Source organism: Sus scrofa, chromosome 15 (assembly GCF_000003025.6).
Source record: "Sus scrofa isolate TJ Tabasco breed Duroc chromosome 15, Sscrofa11.1, whole genome shotgun sequence".
Lineage (NCBI taxonomy): Eukaryota > Metazoa > Chordata > Mammalia > Artiodactyla > Suidae > Sus > Sus scrofa.
Window position 1 is genome coordinate 124,901,663 of NC_010457.5, and position 14,656 is coordinate 124,916,318.

Here is a 14,656-nt window from a genome sequence, read left to right on the forward strand (position 1 = left end):
ATGCTGGATCCTTAACCCATTGAGTGAAGCCAGGGACCAAATCCACAACCTCATGGTTCCTAGTCAGATTTGTTAACCACTGAGCCATGATGGGAACTCTAGCACTTTCCTAGCTATGATACCAAAAGCACAGGCAATAAGAGAAAAAAGAAATTAATTGTACTTCATCAAAATTAAAAACTTTTGTGCATCAAAAACACTAACTGGAATATGAAAAGGCAGCTTACAAAATGGGAGAAAATGTTTGCAAATCATATATCTGGATAAGAGTTTATTATCCAGACGGTATGAAGAATTCTTACAATGCAACAATAAAAAGGCAAAGAACTTAATTAAAAACATGGGCAAAGGACTTGAACAGACATTTCTCAAAGAAGATATGTAAATGGCTAATAACTATATTAAAGGTATTAACTATCTCAAGTCATTAGGAACATGCATATCAAAATTGCAGTGAGATACTACTTTATAACCACTAGGATAGTTCCAATCAAACACAGAAAAATATGTGTTGAGGATTTAGAGCAACTGGAACCCTCAAAAATTGTTGGTAGGAATGAAAATTTTGTAGACTCTGTGGAAAACAGTTTGGTGGTTTATAGGAAAGTTAAACATAACATTCCTATATAATTAGGTAAACCCACTTCTACATATATACCTCAAAGAATTGAAAATAGTGTTCAAGCAGAAACCTATACATAAATATTTACAGCAACTTTATTCACAATAGACAGAAAGTTGGAACAACTCAATATCCATTTACTAATGAATGAATAAACAAAATGTGGTATATCAATACAATGGAATATTACTCAGCTGTAAAAAGAATGACATACCTATAACAACATGGATGACCTTGAAGACATTTTGCTAAGCGAAAGAAGAAAATCACAAAGAACCACACACTGTGTGATTCTATTTCTAGGAAATGTTCAGAGTGGGCAAATCCATAGAGAGCGAAAGAGGACTAGTGGGTGAAGGGAGTGGGAAAGGTGTAACTGGTAACGAATATGGGGTTTTTTTTGGAATGATAAAAATACTTTGGAATCAGACAGTAGTAATGGTTGCATAGCATTATGTGTAAGTTAAAACCTAATGAATTGTACCTTTAAAATGGTAACTTTTATGGTGTGGAAATAATATCTCAGTTAAAAAAAAAGGTTAGGCACATTGCCCTGCTCTGTTTGGGGCTGATAGTAATAGATAAGTTAGCACTTAGTTTGTGCCAGACAATGTGCAAAGTGCTTATATATGAGCTTATTTAGTCTTACAACAATCTTAAGGCACAGATGGGTTAAATAATTTGCTTACGCCCATACAGCTGGTGAAATGCAGAAAAATGGGACTCAATGGTAGGCATGTGATTCTGGAATCTGTATTTTTTAAAATATATTTTTAACAGACTTTTATCGAAGTATAGTTGATTTACAAGGTTGTGATAATTTCTGCTACATATACACAATCATTCTCTTTCGGATGGAATCTGTATTTTTAAACACTTTGTTGCTCTGCTGCCCTTTTCTTACTGCTATGGTGATTATTATATTTCTTTGTATGCCTAAGTGGCTTGGGTAATCTAACCAATTTTTCTCAGACTGATGAAAGAGGTAAAATCTGTCCTCCTACTCCTAAGGAAAAACTTAACTCTTTCCACCAGAAATAAAAGCAAAGACAGAGAGTACATTTTCTAACAAGCCTCAGATATTTTTTCTTACTGCAAGGAAAAAAAAAAAAAAAAAAAGAGTTCCTTTCCCAGGAGACTTTCTTTGAGGGCTTGGCCTTCTGGCTTCTGGGGGTTGGGCCTGTGTTCCTGGTTACACTGTCAAAGCAGGGCTGAACCCTACGGCTCTCACGCTAGGCAATCGCTGGAGGCCAGAGGAGCGCCTTGGAGATCCAGCGCTCTGAGATCCCAGCCCTGCGTCTGCGCTGTTGGGACTGGAGTGTGATTCATTGTAGGCAAATGTTTGGTCCTGTTCAAAGTGAGAGCCAGCATTATTCAGCCAAGAAGCTAAGGACCTGACAAAGCCCTGGTGCCAGTCGCTGTTGAGTAACATTCACTTTTATTTTGATGTATTTCTTTGCCATCAATCATTTTTTTAATTGTTGTTGTTTTGATCCTCTAACTTTATTAAATATGTATTTGTTTAGGTTACAGGACATATGCACTTCTTTGAATCAATGAATCAATGAATGAAGGGATGAACAAATATCGGCCTAATGAATATGTCATTAATCTAGGCTCTGCACAGTGGAGCATGGGTCCAGGACCGTGACATGCGTTTGGCTGAAATTTCTGGGAGTGTTAATCTGAGACACCTGGCTCTGAGTCTGCCCAGCTTATCATGTGACTTCTCACTCTCCAGGATTCTCCTGGCAGGATGGGGATCCATTTTCCTCTCCTCCTGCTCACTGTTCAGCATGGATAATCTTTCTTGACACTGTCTCCTGCATATATGTAGGAGTGAAATATTTCTTGAGCCCAGAAGGAATGCTTCTCTCTGAGCCATCTAGCATTTAGGCTTTCTTTCTCCTTGGTCACTCATGGGAAGCAGTGTGCCGGGCTTCCCAGTGGCTACCGTGTGTGAAGACCTGGCTTTGGGTCTCAGCTCTGATCTGATAGGAAAATCCTGCCTACCTGACATTGCTGGGGGTGCTCTCCCTGGTGAGCTTGCCATTCTCTTTGCCCCACTGGGTGGAATCTGACTGCTTGTACAGGATGGCTGTGGCAAAATAGAGACTCTTTGTGGCCTGTTGGCCTTGGGCTGCCCTGTGCTTTAGACTCCAGCTCCATCTCTTCATTTGATTTTTTAAACTTTATTGCGGAATAATTGACAAATATAATTGAATACATTTATTTATTTTCTTTTATTTTTTTGCCTTTTTGCCATTTCTTGGACCGCTCCCACGGCATATGGAGGTTCCCAGGCTAGGGGTCGAACTAGAGCTGTAGCCACTGGCCTACACCAGAGCCACAGCAACGTGGGATCCGAGCCGTGTCTGTGACCCACACCACAGCTCATGGCAATGCCGGATCCTTAACCCACTGAGCAAGGCCAGGAATCGAACCCTCAACCTCATGGTTCCTAGTCGGATTCATTAACCACTGAGCCACAACGGGAACTCCCTAATTGCATACATTTAAAGCATACAAGGTTTGGAGTTCCCGTTGTGGCGCAGTGGTTAACGAATCCGACTAGGGACCATGAGGTTGCGGGTTCGGTCCCTGCCTTGCTCAGTGGGTTAACGATCCGGCGTTGCCGTGAGCTGTGGTGTAGGTTGCAGACGCGGCTCGGATCCACCGTTGCTGTGTCTCTGGCGTAGGCTGGTGACTACAGCTCCGATTCGACCCTAGCCCGGGAACCTCCATATGCCGTGGGAGCGGCCCAAAGAAATAGCAAAAAAAAGACAAAAAAAAAAAAATAAAGCATACAAGGTGATGATTTCATACATGTATAGATTTGAATGATTGCCAAGAGCAAGAAAATTAACATATTTATCTCTTCAAATAGTTCACATAGTTAACTTTACTTATGTGTGTGGTAAAAATGCTTATGATCTAATCTCAGCGACTTTTTTTTTTTAGGGCTGCACCCACAGCATATGGAAATTCCCAGGCTAGTGGTCAAATCAGAGCTGCAGCTGCCGGCCCATACCACAGCCATAGCAACGTGGGATTTGAAACGCATCTGTGACCTTCATCACAGATCACAGCAAGGTCAGATCCTTAACCCACTGAACCAGGCCAGGGATCGAACCAGCATCCTCACGGATACTAGGCGGATTTGTTACCGCTGAGCCACATGGTAGCCCCTGGAAAGCCTGGCACACTGCTTCCCAATGCTTCTCTCTGAGCCGTCAATGGGAACTCCTACTCTCAGCCACTTTTAAATATACGGGATTGTATAATTAACTGGAGTCCATCTCTCAGTTTTTATTGGATTGTGTGTTATCATCTGATAATCTGGTATTTCTTTTAAGAAGGTGTAAGAAAATCTTTTAAGGGCTTCAAATTTTTCAAGACTGTCCATTTCGCCCTTCTCAGCTGGAAACACTGAAGCCCTTCATTAGCACTCATTTTCCATGGTGCTCAGAAGCCTGTCCTGACCCCTTTAATAGCTGGGTCAGAGGAAGTGACCAACAACCACGGAGCAGCGTGTATCCCCGGAATGGAGTACGTGTCTGGCGGGATTTCAGTAGGAGGCAGGATGGTCCCTCCCTGCTCTGCTGTGTCCTGCTGTGTGAGCAGGAAGAGTAACCTACCTTTTCAGGTCCTGCTCTCCACATTTATAAAGTTCTGCTCATCGTAGCCCTATTAGACCCTTGTGAAAATTAAGTAAGAAGATCTGTCAAGAGTACATCGCACATTCTTTCTGTTATTCCTTCAACAAATATTTCTGGAAGGGCTATTTTGGGTCGAGTACCTTTCTAGGTGATGGGAATAAAAGAGTGAACAATCATTTATGATTGTTCAACATGAATTTTTTTTTTCTTTTTGTTTTCTAGGGCTACAGGTGCAGCACATGGAAGTTCCCAGGCTAGAGGCTGAATCGGAGCTACAGCTGCCAGTCCACCCCACAGCCACAGCCACAGGAACATAACATATGAGCCACATCTGCGATCCACACCACAGCTCACAGTAACACCAGATCCCTGACCCACTGACTGAGGCCAGGGATCGAACCTGCATCCCCATGGACATTAGTCGGATTCGTCTCTGCTGCGCCACATATGGAAACTCCCTTTCAACTTTGATTTAAAATAGCTAATGCCGTGGACCTCCCCAAATGTCGTCTTCCTACATTTTTCTAACTTTGTTTAATATTTATGATAAATGAACTCATGCTAGTTCTAGGCATGAATCCAAGCATTTTGCACATGTAATCTAATGATAAACAAGTAGGACCTGCAGGGTGTCATCATAAAGAAGCCTTATGTTGAGTCCCACGGCTTCCTCAGACTCATTCTATAGGGCCAGTTCCTCCCTTGCCCTGTGATGGAAATCTGGGGGCAGATCTCACAATATTTCTGGTCGCTCTTAGGTAAGAAAAATCCCCTGGCTGCTCTTGTTTCCCTAAACAGCCCCAGTACCATAGTTAAAATGTGTGTTTTCCCAAATCAAGGTCAAAATTTCTTAAGTTCATTTAAAGTTAAAGCTTATGGTGCCCCCTCTACCCCCTCCATGTTCCCCCTCACCCCTTGGGCTCTGGGCAGACTGGGAGCCACGGGTAGGCAGGCATGACCTCTGACCCCTGACCCCATTCCTGACACTTCCGTCTTGGGTAGAAACTAGCCTGGATCCCAGGTCCGTGTGCTCCTTCCTGTGCGGCACACATCTGGCCTGTCGGAACCACCCCCATGTTTCACTCCTGACAGACCTGGGGAGCATGAGCTTTCCTAACTGAGCAATCTCTCCCCAGAACCCAGGCAAACATAATCCCCTTCTGCTTTTTCCAGGGGTGGATACGACCCCAGTCCTCTGTGTCCAGCAGGTTGTAGACAGTAGAGGACACCGTCTCTGCCGTCCGTCTCTCTTCATTGACCTATTATGGTTCCAGAGGCCAATAACTCACGAACTACAAGGAACCACATGGTAAACTGGTTAGACTCAAAGACTCTGGGTTCAGAATCTCATCTCCGGGTTCTGATGATAGTTCTGCCAGGTACTAGCTATGTGATGTTGGGCAGGCTATTCCACCCAGCCTGAGCCTCAGTTTCCATGTCTACATAGCAGGGATGATAGCAAAACCTCTCTCCTAGAAGTTTTAGGAAGATGAAATAAGATGTAAAGTGCTCAGAGTAGTCTCTGAGATACTTTAGGCACCACGCAAGTATTTGTAAAATAAATAACAGGTGAAAAAAATGTTTGAATAATAAATAACAGAGGCAAGTTAATGGCAAGTTTACCAGGCACTCTTTAATTTCAGGTGTTCTGGGTTCTTTCATCCTAATCTCTTTTGGGCGATGTCCAAGGAGGACCTGCCTATAAGCCATATCTCCCTGAGGCGTAGCTGGTGTTATAGAAGGATCTAGAGTCTTCTTAAATACTATAAGATACCCAGTCCTGCTTTACTCCAAGTACTAGAGATTCTAGAAAGTATGTGTTTGGGAGGGTGACTCAGGTCATTAGAGGGAATGACCACAGCAAGAGTTCCCAGACACAACTTTTCAGAAAGGGTTTCTGGGAAAAGGAAGATGAGGGTGGCATTGAGGGTTTCATTCCGTAGTACTCCACCAGTCCTGCAGCCTGGCTACCCCACATTTTTTCTTCTCTGTTTCTTACCGTCCGCTAGGACAGGAATAGCCTCATGAACTATGGGACATTCTTGAGTATCTTGAGACAATTAATTACCCTACTCTCGACATGCCTGAGGGGGCTAAAACTGAAACACAGAGAAATTATGCAACTCAGCCAGTCACGTAGCTCGGGTAGGGCTGAGCTGGGTCAGATCTCTGGACTCCAGATTTACGTTTTATCTGATGAGATTCACCGCCGTGCTGTTATCCCAGCACAGGGTTTGTTTAGTCACAGAAGCTGCTAACATAATTTCAGAGATGTGTGGTCAGGGACCCCTGGGGCATCTGGTGAAAATGACGTTACCAGGAAATTAAAAAACTCAAAGCTCTGGAGAAAGTTGTGTGTCAGGATCAGGTTGGGAAAAAAAATCAAAACAAGACTAGAAATCAACTGTATATGTAAACAAAAGGGAAACTGTTCTACTATGGAAAATATGGACATAGGATAAAAGTATTACTAGCTCACTGACAACTTCTTGGACATACTGAGGTTGGTGCAGCCTCCAATAATTCAGATAGCATGAATTTGGAAGAAACATTTTATAATTGCACACTTGCATTTATGTTTAAGTATCTGGCCATTTAGGGATTCATTTTTTTTTTTTAAAGTTTTATCAAGACTCAAAAGAAGTTGGAATTCCCGCCGTGGCTCAGTGGTTAACGAATCTGACTAGGAACCATGAGGTTGCGGGTTCGACCTCTGGCCTTGCTCAGTGGGTGAAGGATCTGGCGTTGCCGTGAGCTGTGGTGTAAGTCACAGATGCGGCTCGGATCCCGTGTTGCTGTGGATCTGGCATAGGCTGGCGGCTACAGCTCCAATTAGACCTCTAGCCTGGGAACCTCCATGTGTCGCAGGAGCAGCCGTAGAAACGGCAAAAAGACAAAAAAAAAAAAAAAAAAAAAAAAAAAAAAGAAGGAGTTCCCGTCGTGGCACAGTGGGTAACGAATCCGACTAGGAACCATGAGGTTGCGGGTTCGATCCCTGCTCTTGCTCAGTGGGTTAACGATCCGGCGTTGCCGTGAGCTGTGATGTAGGTTGCAGACGCGGCTCTGATCCCACGTTGCTATGGCTCTGGCGTAGGCCGGTGGCTATAGCTCCGATTCAACCCCTAGCCTGGGAATCTCCATATGCTGTGGGAGCGGCCCAAGAAATAGCAACAACAACAACAACAACAACAACAACAACAAAAAAAAGACTCAAAAGAAGTTGAAAAAAAATCCATCTTTTATTTTCTACTATTTCTCAGTTTCTTTCCTGGTTCCCACTGAGGCAAAGGACAGGAGAAAGAAAATTGGCTCTGAATTGTATGGACTTGAGTTCAAATTTTGACTCTACTGCCAAAGTTGTGATTTTGAGAAATTTACTTAGTCTCTCTGATCTTCAGTTTCCATATTTATGGAATGGTGGTGGGGCTACCTCACAGGATTGAAGTAAGCTAATCCTCTCCCAATGCCTGGTACATAATAGACACTCAGCTCGCATTGGATGCAGCATATAGACTCATACAGACAAATTCCAGTTGAAGATGGATTTATCCAAGTAGCATGACACTGATGCAAGGGTAGACAAATAAATACAAAGAACAGATCAAAGAGCTCAGAAATAGATTGATTAAATGGTTAATTGATTTTTGACAAAGATTCCAAAGTAATTCAATGAGAAAAGGATAGCCTTTACAACCAATGGTGCTGGAGCAATTGGACCTCCATATGCAATAAGAAAATGAACTTTGACCCATGCATCATACTCAAAAACTAACTTGAGGGAGTTCCGGTTGTGGCTCAGACCCAGTGTTGTCTCTGTGAGGATGTGGTTCTATCCCTGGTCTCACTCAGTGGGTTAAGGATACGGTATTGCTGCAACCTAGGGGCAGAGGTTGCAGATGTGGCTTGATCTGATGTTGCTGTGGCTGTGGCATAGGCCATATCTGCAGCTCTAATTCACCCCCTAGCCTGGAACCTTTCATATGACACAGGTGAGACCTTAAAAAAAAATAACTTGAAGTGGATCATAGACCTAAATATATGAGCTAAAGTGATAAAACTGAGGAGAAAAATCTTTGTGATATTTAGATATATCTATATATGTATATATAGATATATACTATATATATATTTCTAGGGTTCAAAAAGCACAAATCATAAAAAAATTTGGTAAATTGGACTATCGGATTAAGAAATATTTTCTCTTTAAAAGACACTCTTAAGAAAATGGAAATATAAGGCATGGCCTAGGAGAAGATATTTATTTGCAAAATGGATTTATTTCTTTAACACTGCTGTCCCTTGACAGTGTGGCATAAAGTAGATGTAATCTATAATTCTTGTGTGCCCCTATCCTCTCTCTGGTAGAGGGTAACTTCTAGATGTTTTCTTTCCTTCCTCACTATTTATGCCATTATTCACTGCCATAATTCTCATAATATTGCTATGTGTGAGAGCTGGAGACTAGATTGAGCTTCGTGTCATGAAGTTGTAAGCCCTACATCTTAAATTCCAATCTTGGCGGGAGAGAAGAGCAACAATGATAGACACATGCCCATTAGGAAGTAACCTGAAGTCTCTGGTGGCAACAGGATACTCTCAACAATGACAACAAAAAGCACAGACTGAGCACTAAGTGCTTTACTTGCTTCATGCCACTTAGCTGTAGCAGAAACATAAGCATGGCATCAATACTGAGTCCCAGAGGAAGCAGAGATACCAGTCATCCAGCAGAGTTTTGTCTGGGTTGTTCCTTTCCTTACACCTGAAACGGATTTTGCTGTTCCGATGTCCCTCAATTGCTTTATCCTTTGGGTGTCATTCCAGGCCCATCCATGTCTTTTCCTGGTTGTATTGTCTTGGGACTCTTGGCTTGGTTTTGAAGATTCATCTTGTTGGAAACTCCAGCCTCTGTTTGGCTTCCAAGCACCAGGCTTTGTGTTTCCTTGCTTCTTAAATCTGGTAACCTCTTTCCCACCTCCTCCTTGTTCCCTCAAAGCTTCCAGTTTGCGCTGTTTGACCATCCCTGGGTGATTACAAATATCACATGTCCCAAGGTACATAATCAACACTATTGGGATCAATAGTCAACAAGCATCCTCTCATGGGTCACTCTTGTTCTAGGATCCCTGGTAAACCTTTGTAGCCATAGCCGAAGAAGAACGTTTTCAGGTACTTATGGTGAATAAAGATCGAAAAGGTCATGTCTACCTTGGCCAAGGTAGCTGTGGAGGTTTGACATAGCTATAACTGTGAGGATGTCTTTACTGGTGTGAACAAAGTTCCATGGTATGGGTGATCTTGGTGTTGGAATGGTCAGCTGTTGAGACCACAGAGCCAGCTAGGAACTCATGGGAGAGCACAGCCCATAAGGTGAATGGATGAGTGGGGAAAGCAGTGGCATGTATCCATCCTACTCTTTGCACAGGTGTCCTAATAGAATTAGGGCCAGGTGGGTTCATGCAGAAGCAGTGAAAGTCCCAGGGCCTGGGCTCTATACATGCCAGATGGAGCAGAGGGATGGTACCACACTTCTTCGCAGCTTCAATTTAATGACAGCAGAACCACAAGAGGTGCTTTCTCTAGAGGTCATTTCCCAAGATAGTATGGCTGAAATTCATAGGCCATAGACAATGGGAGGCAGAACATCCCTCCTGGTTTTACTTTAACTTAGGATGGGAGCCTCTCAGAATAGGCATCCTGGGGAGCAGATGGACTACCATCAAAGCCTTCAATGCCTTTGCCATTTTTGATCTCCATGGCCATTTTAACACAGGGTCTCCTAGGTTTTAAAAGCCTGAACTGTGCTCAGTTGCTCACGAGAAGAATTCCTGCTCCTCCCCTGACCTCCTCCCCTGACAGCAGAGAGATGTGTGAACTGGTCTCTGTGTGACGCTGCGGAGGAACAGTTGTGCGAAGAACCAGAGTAACATTTGCCTCCAAAAAGTATCTTGCATTGTAACTTGTCTCCACTTCACACAGACTATTGAAGAGCATCTGGAAGATATATATGTTATTGTAAAAAATAGATCCATGAGCATTATGAGATTATGAGGCAGAAGAATCTCTGTTTTTAAAGAGCTAACCCACATTCTCCAGGCTTAAGTCTTTGATTAAAGTGACAGGAACTCAAAACTCACAGTTCATCTAATTCTACATTGAAGCCCCCACATGCCCAACAATTTTACAGATCAGGAATCTGAGGCACGAGAAGACTCAGTTACCTTTTCATAGTCAGTGGAAGCGCTAAAATGTAAACCCTAGTTTCTTGACAGTAAATCATGCATTTGTTTCCAACCGTCCTTTATCTAGTTTATGGCATTTGTCTGTTTCTAAAAACCTGGAGAGACATTTTGGTTACTCTCCAAGAGGGAGATGAAGCATGAAACTAATTTTCAAAAAGAGCGGACTTTAGGGGAACAGTTCAGTTGGGCACATTCTCTGCTCTTTTGTCGCTGCCACCTGAAAACTTTGGCGTGGTATTGGAGGATGAGAAGCCGTTCCTGCTTCCCCATCTTTTTCTTTTCACAGCTGCAAAGTTCAGTGAGTTGAACGGCAGTGCTGTGAGTTCACTGTTCACTCTGCCACAGACCAACCTCTGTTGTAAATTTTCCTCCCGGAACACGTGACGATGCATTTCTTGACTATATATCCCAAGAGCAGCGGCAGAGCTGTCAGAGCGCTGAGCCCCGCACCGAGGAAGAAGGCTCTTTGGACTTGATGATTGAGGAATTCAGAACAAATTTGCCAGCCCTTGGTAAGTTAGCAATGCTACTTTGCTTCAGAAACATTGGCAAGAAGGATATTTTCTAGCAATTTGTAGATGCAGTTTTCTTTTCCTTTTTTTTTTTTTCCTAAGGAAATTTTGTTTTGAATTAAAAATAGATTTACATTCAAAAGCGAAATGTAAACTTTCTCTCTTTTTTCTGCTCAGTTAAGTTTCCCAGAAACTTATGTTCAGAAAAGAAACATTATTTCTGTTCTCCATGAACCCTTGTCTTTCATTGATTTTTTTTCTTTTGCTTTTAAAATGATAAAAGCAAAGCTTTTTACATGATCACTTTATATATGATGGACATGTCTATGTGGAATAATCGAAATCTCCCTCACATTCCCACTTACCTCCTGGTGCCTGCTCCCGCATGCACCCCAGCCCGTCGTAGCTAACTCCTATTAACTGTCTGGTGGGACCTCTAACTGCTATAAGCTTTTTGATGTTGCAATTCCACAAACCTCGTGCTTGCCTTCCCCCGTGGGAGAGGTCTGACCTCCAGGTTTTCTCCCCAGACCCTGGCTGTGTGAGCAGAGCTTCAATGCTGAAGATGGAGCCTCTGAACAGCACGCATACCAGCACCGCAGCCCCCAGTGGCCCCCTCGAGTCCCATGTGCAGAGCAGCGGCAGCAGCAACGGCAATGAATACTTCTACGTTCTGGTCGTCATGTCCTTCTACGGCATTTTCTTGATTGGAATCATGCTGGGTTACATGAAATCCAAGAGGTGGGAGAAGAAATCCAGCCTCCTGCTGCTGTACAAAGACGAGGAAAGGCTCTGGGGGGAGGCTATGAAGCCGCTGCCCATGGTGTCAGGCCTGAGGGCAGTGCAGGTGCCCATGGTGCTGAACGTGCTGCAGGAGAGTGTGGCGCCCGCCCTGTCTTGCACCCTTTGCTCCATGGAGGGAGACAGCGTGAGCTCCGAGTCCTCCTCGCCTGACGTGCACCTCACCATTCAGGAGGAGGGGGCGGACGACGAGCTGGAGGAGACTTCTGAGACCCCCCTCAACGAAAGCAGTGAAGGGTCCTCTGAGAACATTCATCAGAATTCCTAGCAGCCCTAGGACTTCTGGAGGTGGCCTCATCGGCCAGCACCCTTAGAGAGAGGAAGGACACTTTTTGTGTCTGGTTTCACTTTTGCAGTGCAACCGCTACTTTCTAGAGACCCTCAGCAAGCCCCTGAATTGGGGGTGGTGGGGGACGAGGTTTAGCCGGAGTCAGCAGCAGCTCGGAGGAGTCCACGACGCACCTGTGGTGTGGACCTGCCACCGAAAAAGCCCTGAAGACATACAGTGTGTACCTTTCCTTTCTGGCCCGGAGGTCAGGGTTCCTGTGTGGAATTGGCAGGTCATATGCTTGTGGTTGTTTCCTCACGCTCATGAGCTTGTGGTTGTTCCCTGGTTGACAGCTGCAGCATCTGCCCACTCCAGAGCTGCCCAATGCCTAGGGCATCCTGAGGGACTAGTTTTGATTTGCCAATTAGCCTAGAGCTTTGTTCTTCTAGATCTGATTGGCTGTAAGTACCTCTAATGTGAACCTGTGGCATTCCTTCACTTCCCATTACAGAGCTTCTTTTAGAGGTCTTTTGGGTTAGAGGGGGAGTATTTGATGGAGGACTTTTGATGGGAGGACGCTGGATATCCTAATCTGGTCCATTTGCATACTGTAAGGAAAAAACTTGCAACTTTTAAATCTGTTAAAATTAGTTGGAATTATAAAATGTAATCTGCTATTATGACCCCTTGTCCAACCTGTGACCTTGAATGCTGGGACCATCCAGCATTACATACTGGTACGACTTTTTTTTTTTTTTTGCATGGAAGGGTTTCCTCAGACTCTAACCTGCACTCTGAATGGCCATGCAGGGAATCTTCCTGATCTTTCCAGAAGAGGCGATGGTGGGGTTGAACAAAGCCAAACCATTAGCTCCGCTGCTGCTTTTTTTCCCAGCCTAGTTTTCTGGGCTGGGAGAGGATATAACGTGGACCTCTGGGACCTGGCATTTTGTTACGTAGCTGAGACTTAGCAGGGCATACCCCGGCGAGGTTGTGCAGAGCTGGGTCCAAGTTCTCTGTTTCTTAATCCTGAGCCCCGACTCCGATTTGCTCTGTGGTCCTGGGCATGTTCTCAAGAGACTTATTGCCTTCCTGAGACTCCTGATGATCTAGATGCCCAGGGGGCTGGGAGGATAGCTTTAGATTTTAAGACTCTGATAGATCCTACATGTCCCGATGTCAGGAAGCTGGACAAAATATTTTCCCCTTGGCTAATTAGTCTAAAAAAGGAGCTACTTATTTAAAGGAGCAGTTGGAGACTGAGAAGTCATGTAACTGGGAAGTCCAGAGCAAATCACCTACCCATTCCTGCTGTCCTTTTCCTAACAGTGAACCAAAGAGGCAGATAGGACAGTTTACTCTGCAGAGTTGCCTGAGTGGTGGACTCTTAACACTCCAGTTAAGGGAATGAAAATCCAAGAGAAAATGCTCAAGAATGCTTGCTCATCTCTCCTTGTATTCCTGTGGTCAGTGCTCTGGAGCAGACTTTTTAGGCCGTTGAAGACAAGGAGGAAGAGAAACACACCAAAAGGTCAAGTTTAATTCTAGTAAAAACATAACTTTTTTTTTTTTTTTTTTAAACGCTCTCCCTGGATTGGAGACAGTGATAACTACTGTTCCCACAGAAGGGTTAACAGTGTAGAAGCTGGTTTATCAGTTTGCTTTAACACAGTGCTAGAGGAAATTTATGTTTGGGGGAAAAAGGGCCCTCCGTCCCTTTAAAATTCAGAGTGTGGATTTACTCCAAAGGGGGCTGTTTAAGGTGAAAGAAGCCAAGTTACGTTTGGCCCCTTGCCTGGAATCACTTGAATTCTGAAACTTTACTGCGACGGACATGTGCGTTGTCACATTTTCCATTGCTTAATCCTGAAGTTTGGTGCAAATCTATCTGCGCCTATTAAAAAGTGATGTATATACTTCCTTCTTAATCTATTAAGTTGTATAAAATTGTCTTCTGTATTTAACAGTTTATAATTTTCACAATGTTTTTTTAATTTAAATAAACACATTTTCCCTAGAAAGTTATGAGTTCTTTCTTTGATTTTTCAATATAATTCCTAGCTTCTTAAGACATCTCAGACAACATTTCTCCAAGCCACCTTGGAGAAATCCGGGGTCATTTTCCAAGCCAGACTTGCATGAAGGCATATCCTATTTCTGCCTGAATCATTGAGTGATTTTTTTTCCTTTTTTTAAAAAATTTTATTAAAGTATAGTTGATTTACAATATTCGTCAATTTCTGCTGTATGGGCTTTTCCACTTTTTGATATGCTTTGCAATGAATAAAAAATAAGCTGAAGATGGGTCTTATAGCCACTTCTATTTTTATTTATTTTTTTGCCTTTTTATTAATGATTTAATTTTTTTCCATTATAGCCGGTTTACAGAGTTCTGTCGATTTTCTACTGTACAGCAAGGTGATCTAGTCACACATACACATATACATTTCTTTTTCTTACATTATTATGTTCCATCATAAGTGACTAGGTATAGTTCCCAGTGCCATACAGCAGGATCTTTTTGCAATTTCTGTTTTTAAACGTGGCCCTGA

The 14,656-nt window shown here is 43.3% G+C and overlaps 1 protein-coding gene across 1 annotated transcript; it reads left to right on the forward strand.

The window, feature by feature from the left end:
- KCNE4 (potassium voltage-gated channel subfamily E regulatory subunit 4) lies at window positions 9,046-14,125 on the forward strand. The gene is made up of 2 exons (XM_005672249.3): window positions 9,046-11,035; window positions 11,566-14,125. Exons 1-2 carry the CDS (start codon window positions 10,999-11,001, stop codon window positions 12,102-12,104), a joined length of 576 nt encoding a protein of 191 aa, XP_005672306.1. The 5' UTR covers window positions 9,046-10,998; the 3' UTR covers window positions 12,105-14,125.

Excerpts from the sequence above, each read along its gene's own strand:
- KCNE4 (XM_005672249.3), top strand. The coding sequence starts at position 10,999 with ATGATTGAGGAATTCAGAACAAATTTGCCAGCCCTTG. Across the intron at positions 11,036-11,565 it reads AACAAATTTGCCAGCCCTTG|ACCCTGGCTGTGTGAGCAGA; the intron begins GTAAGTTAGCAA and ends TTTTCTCCCCAG.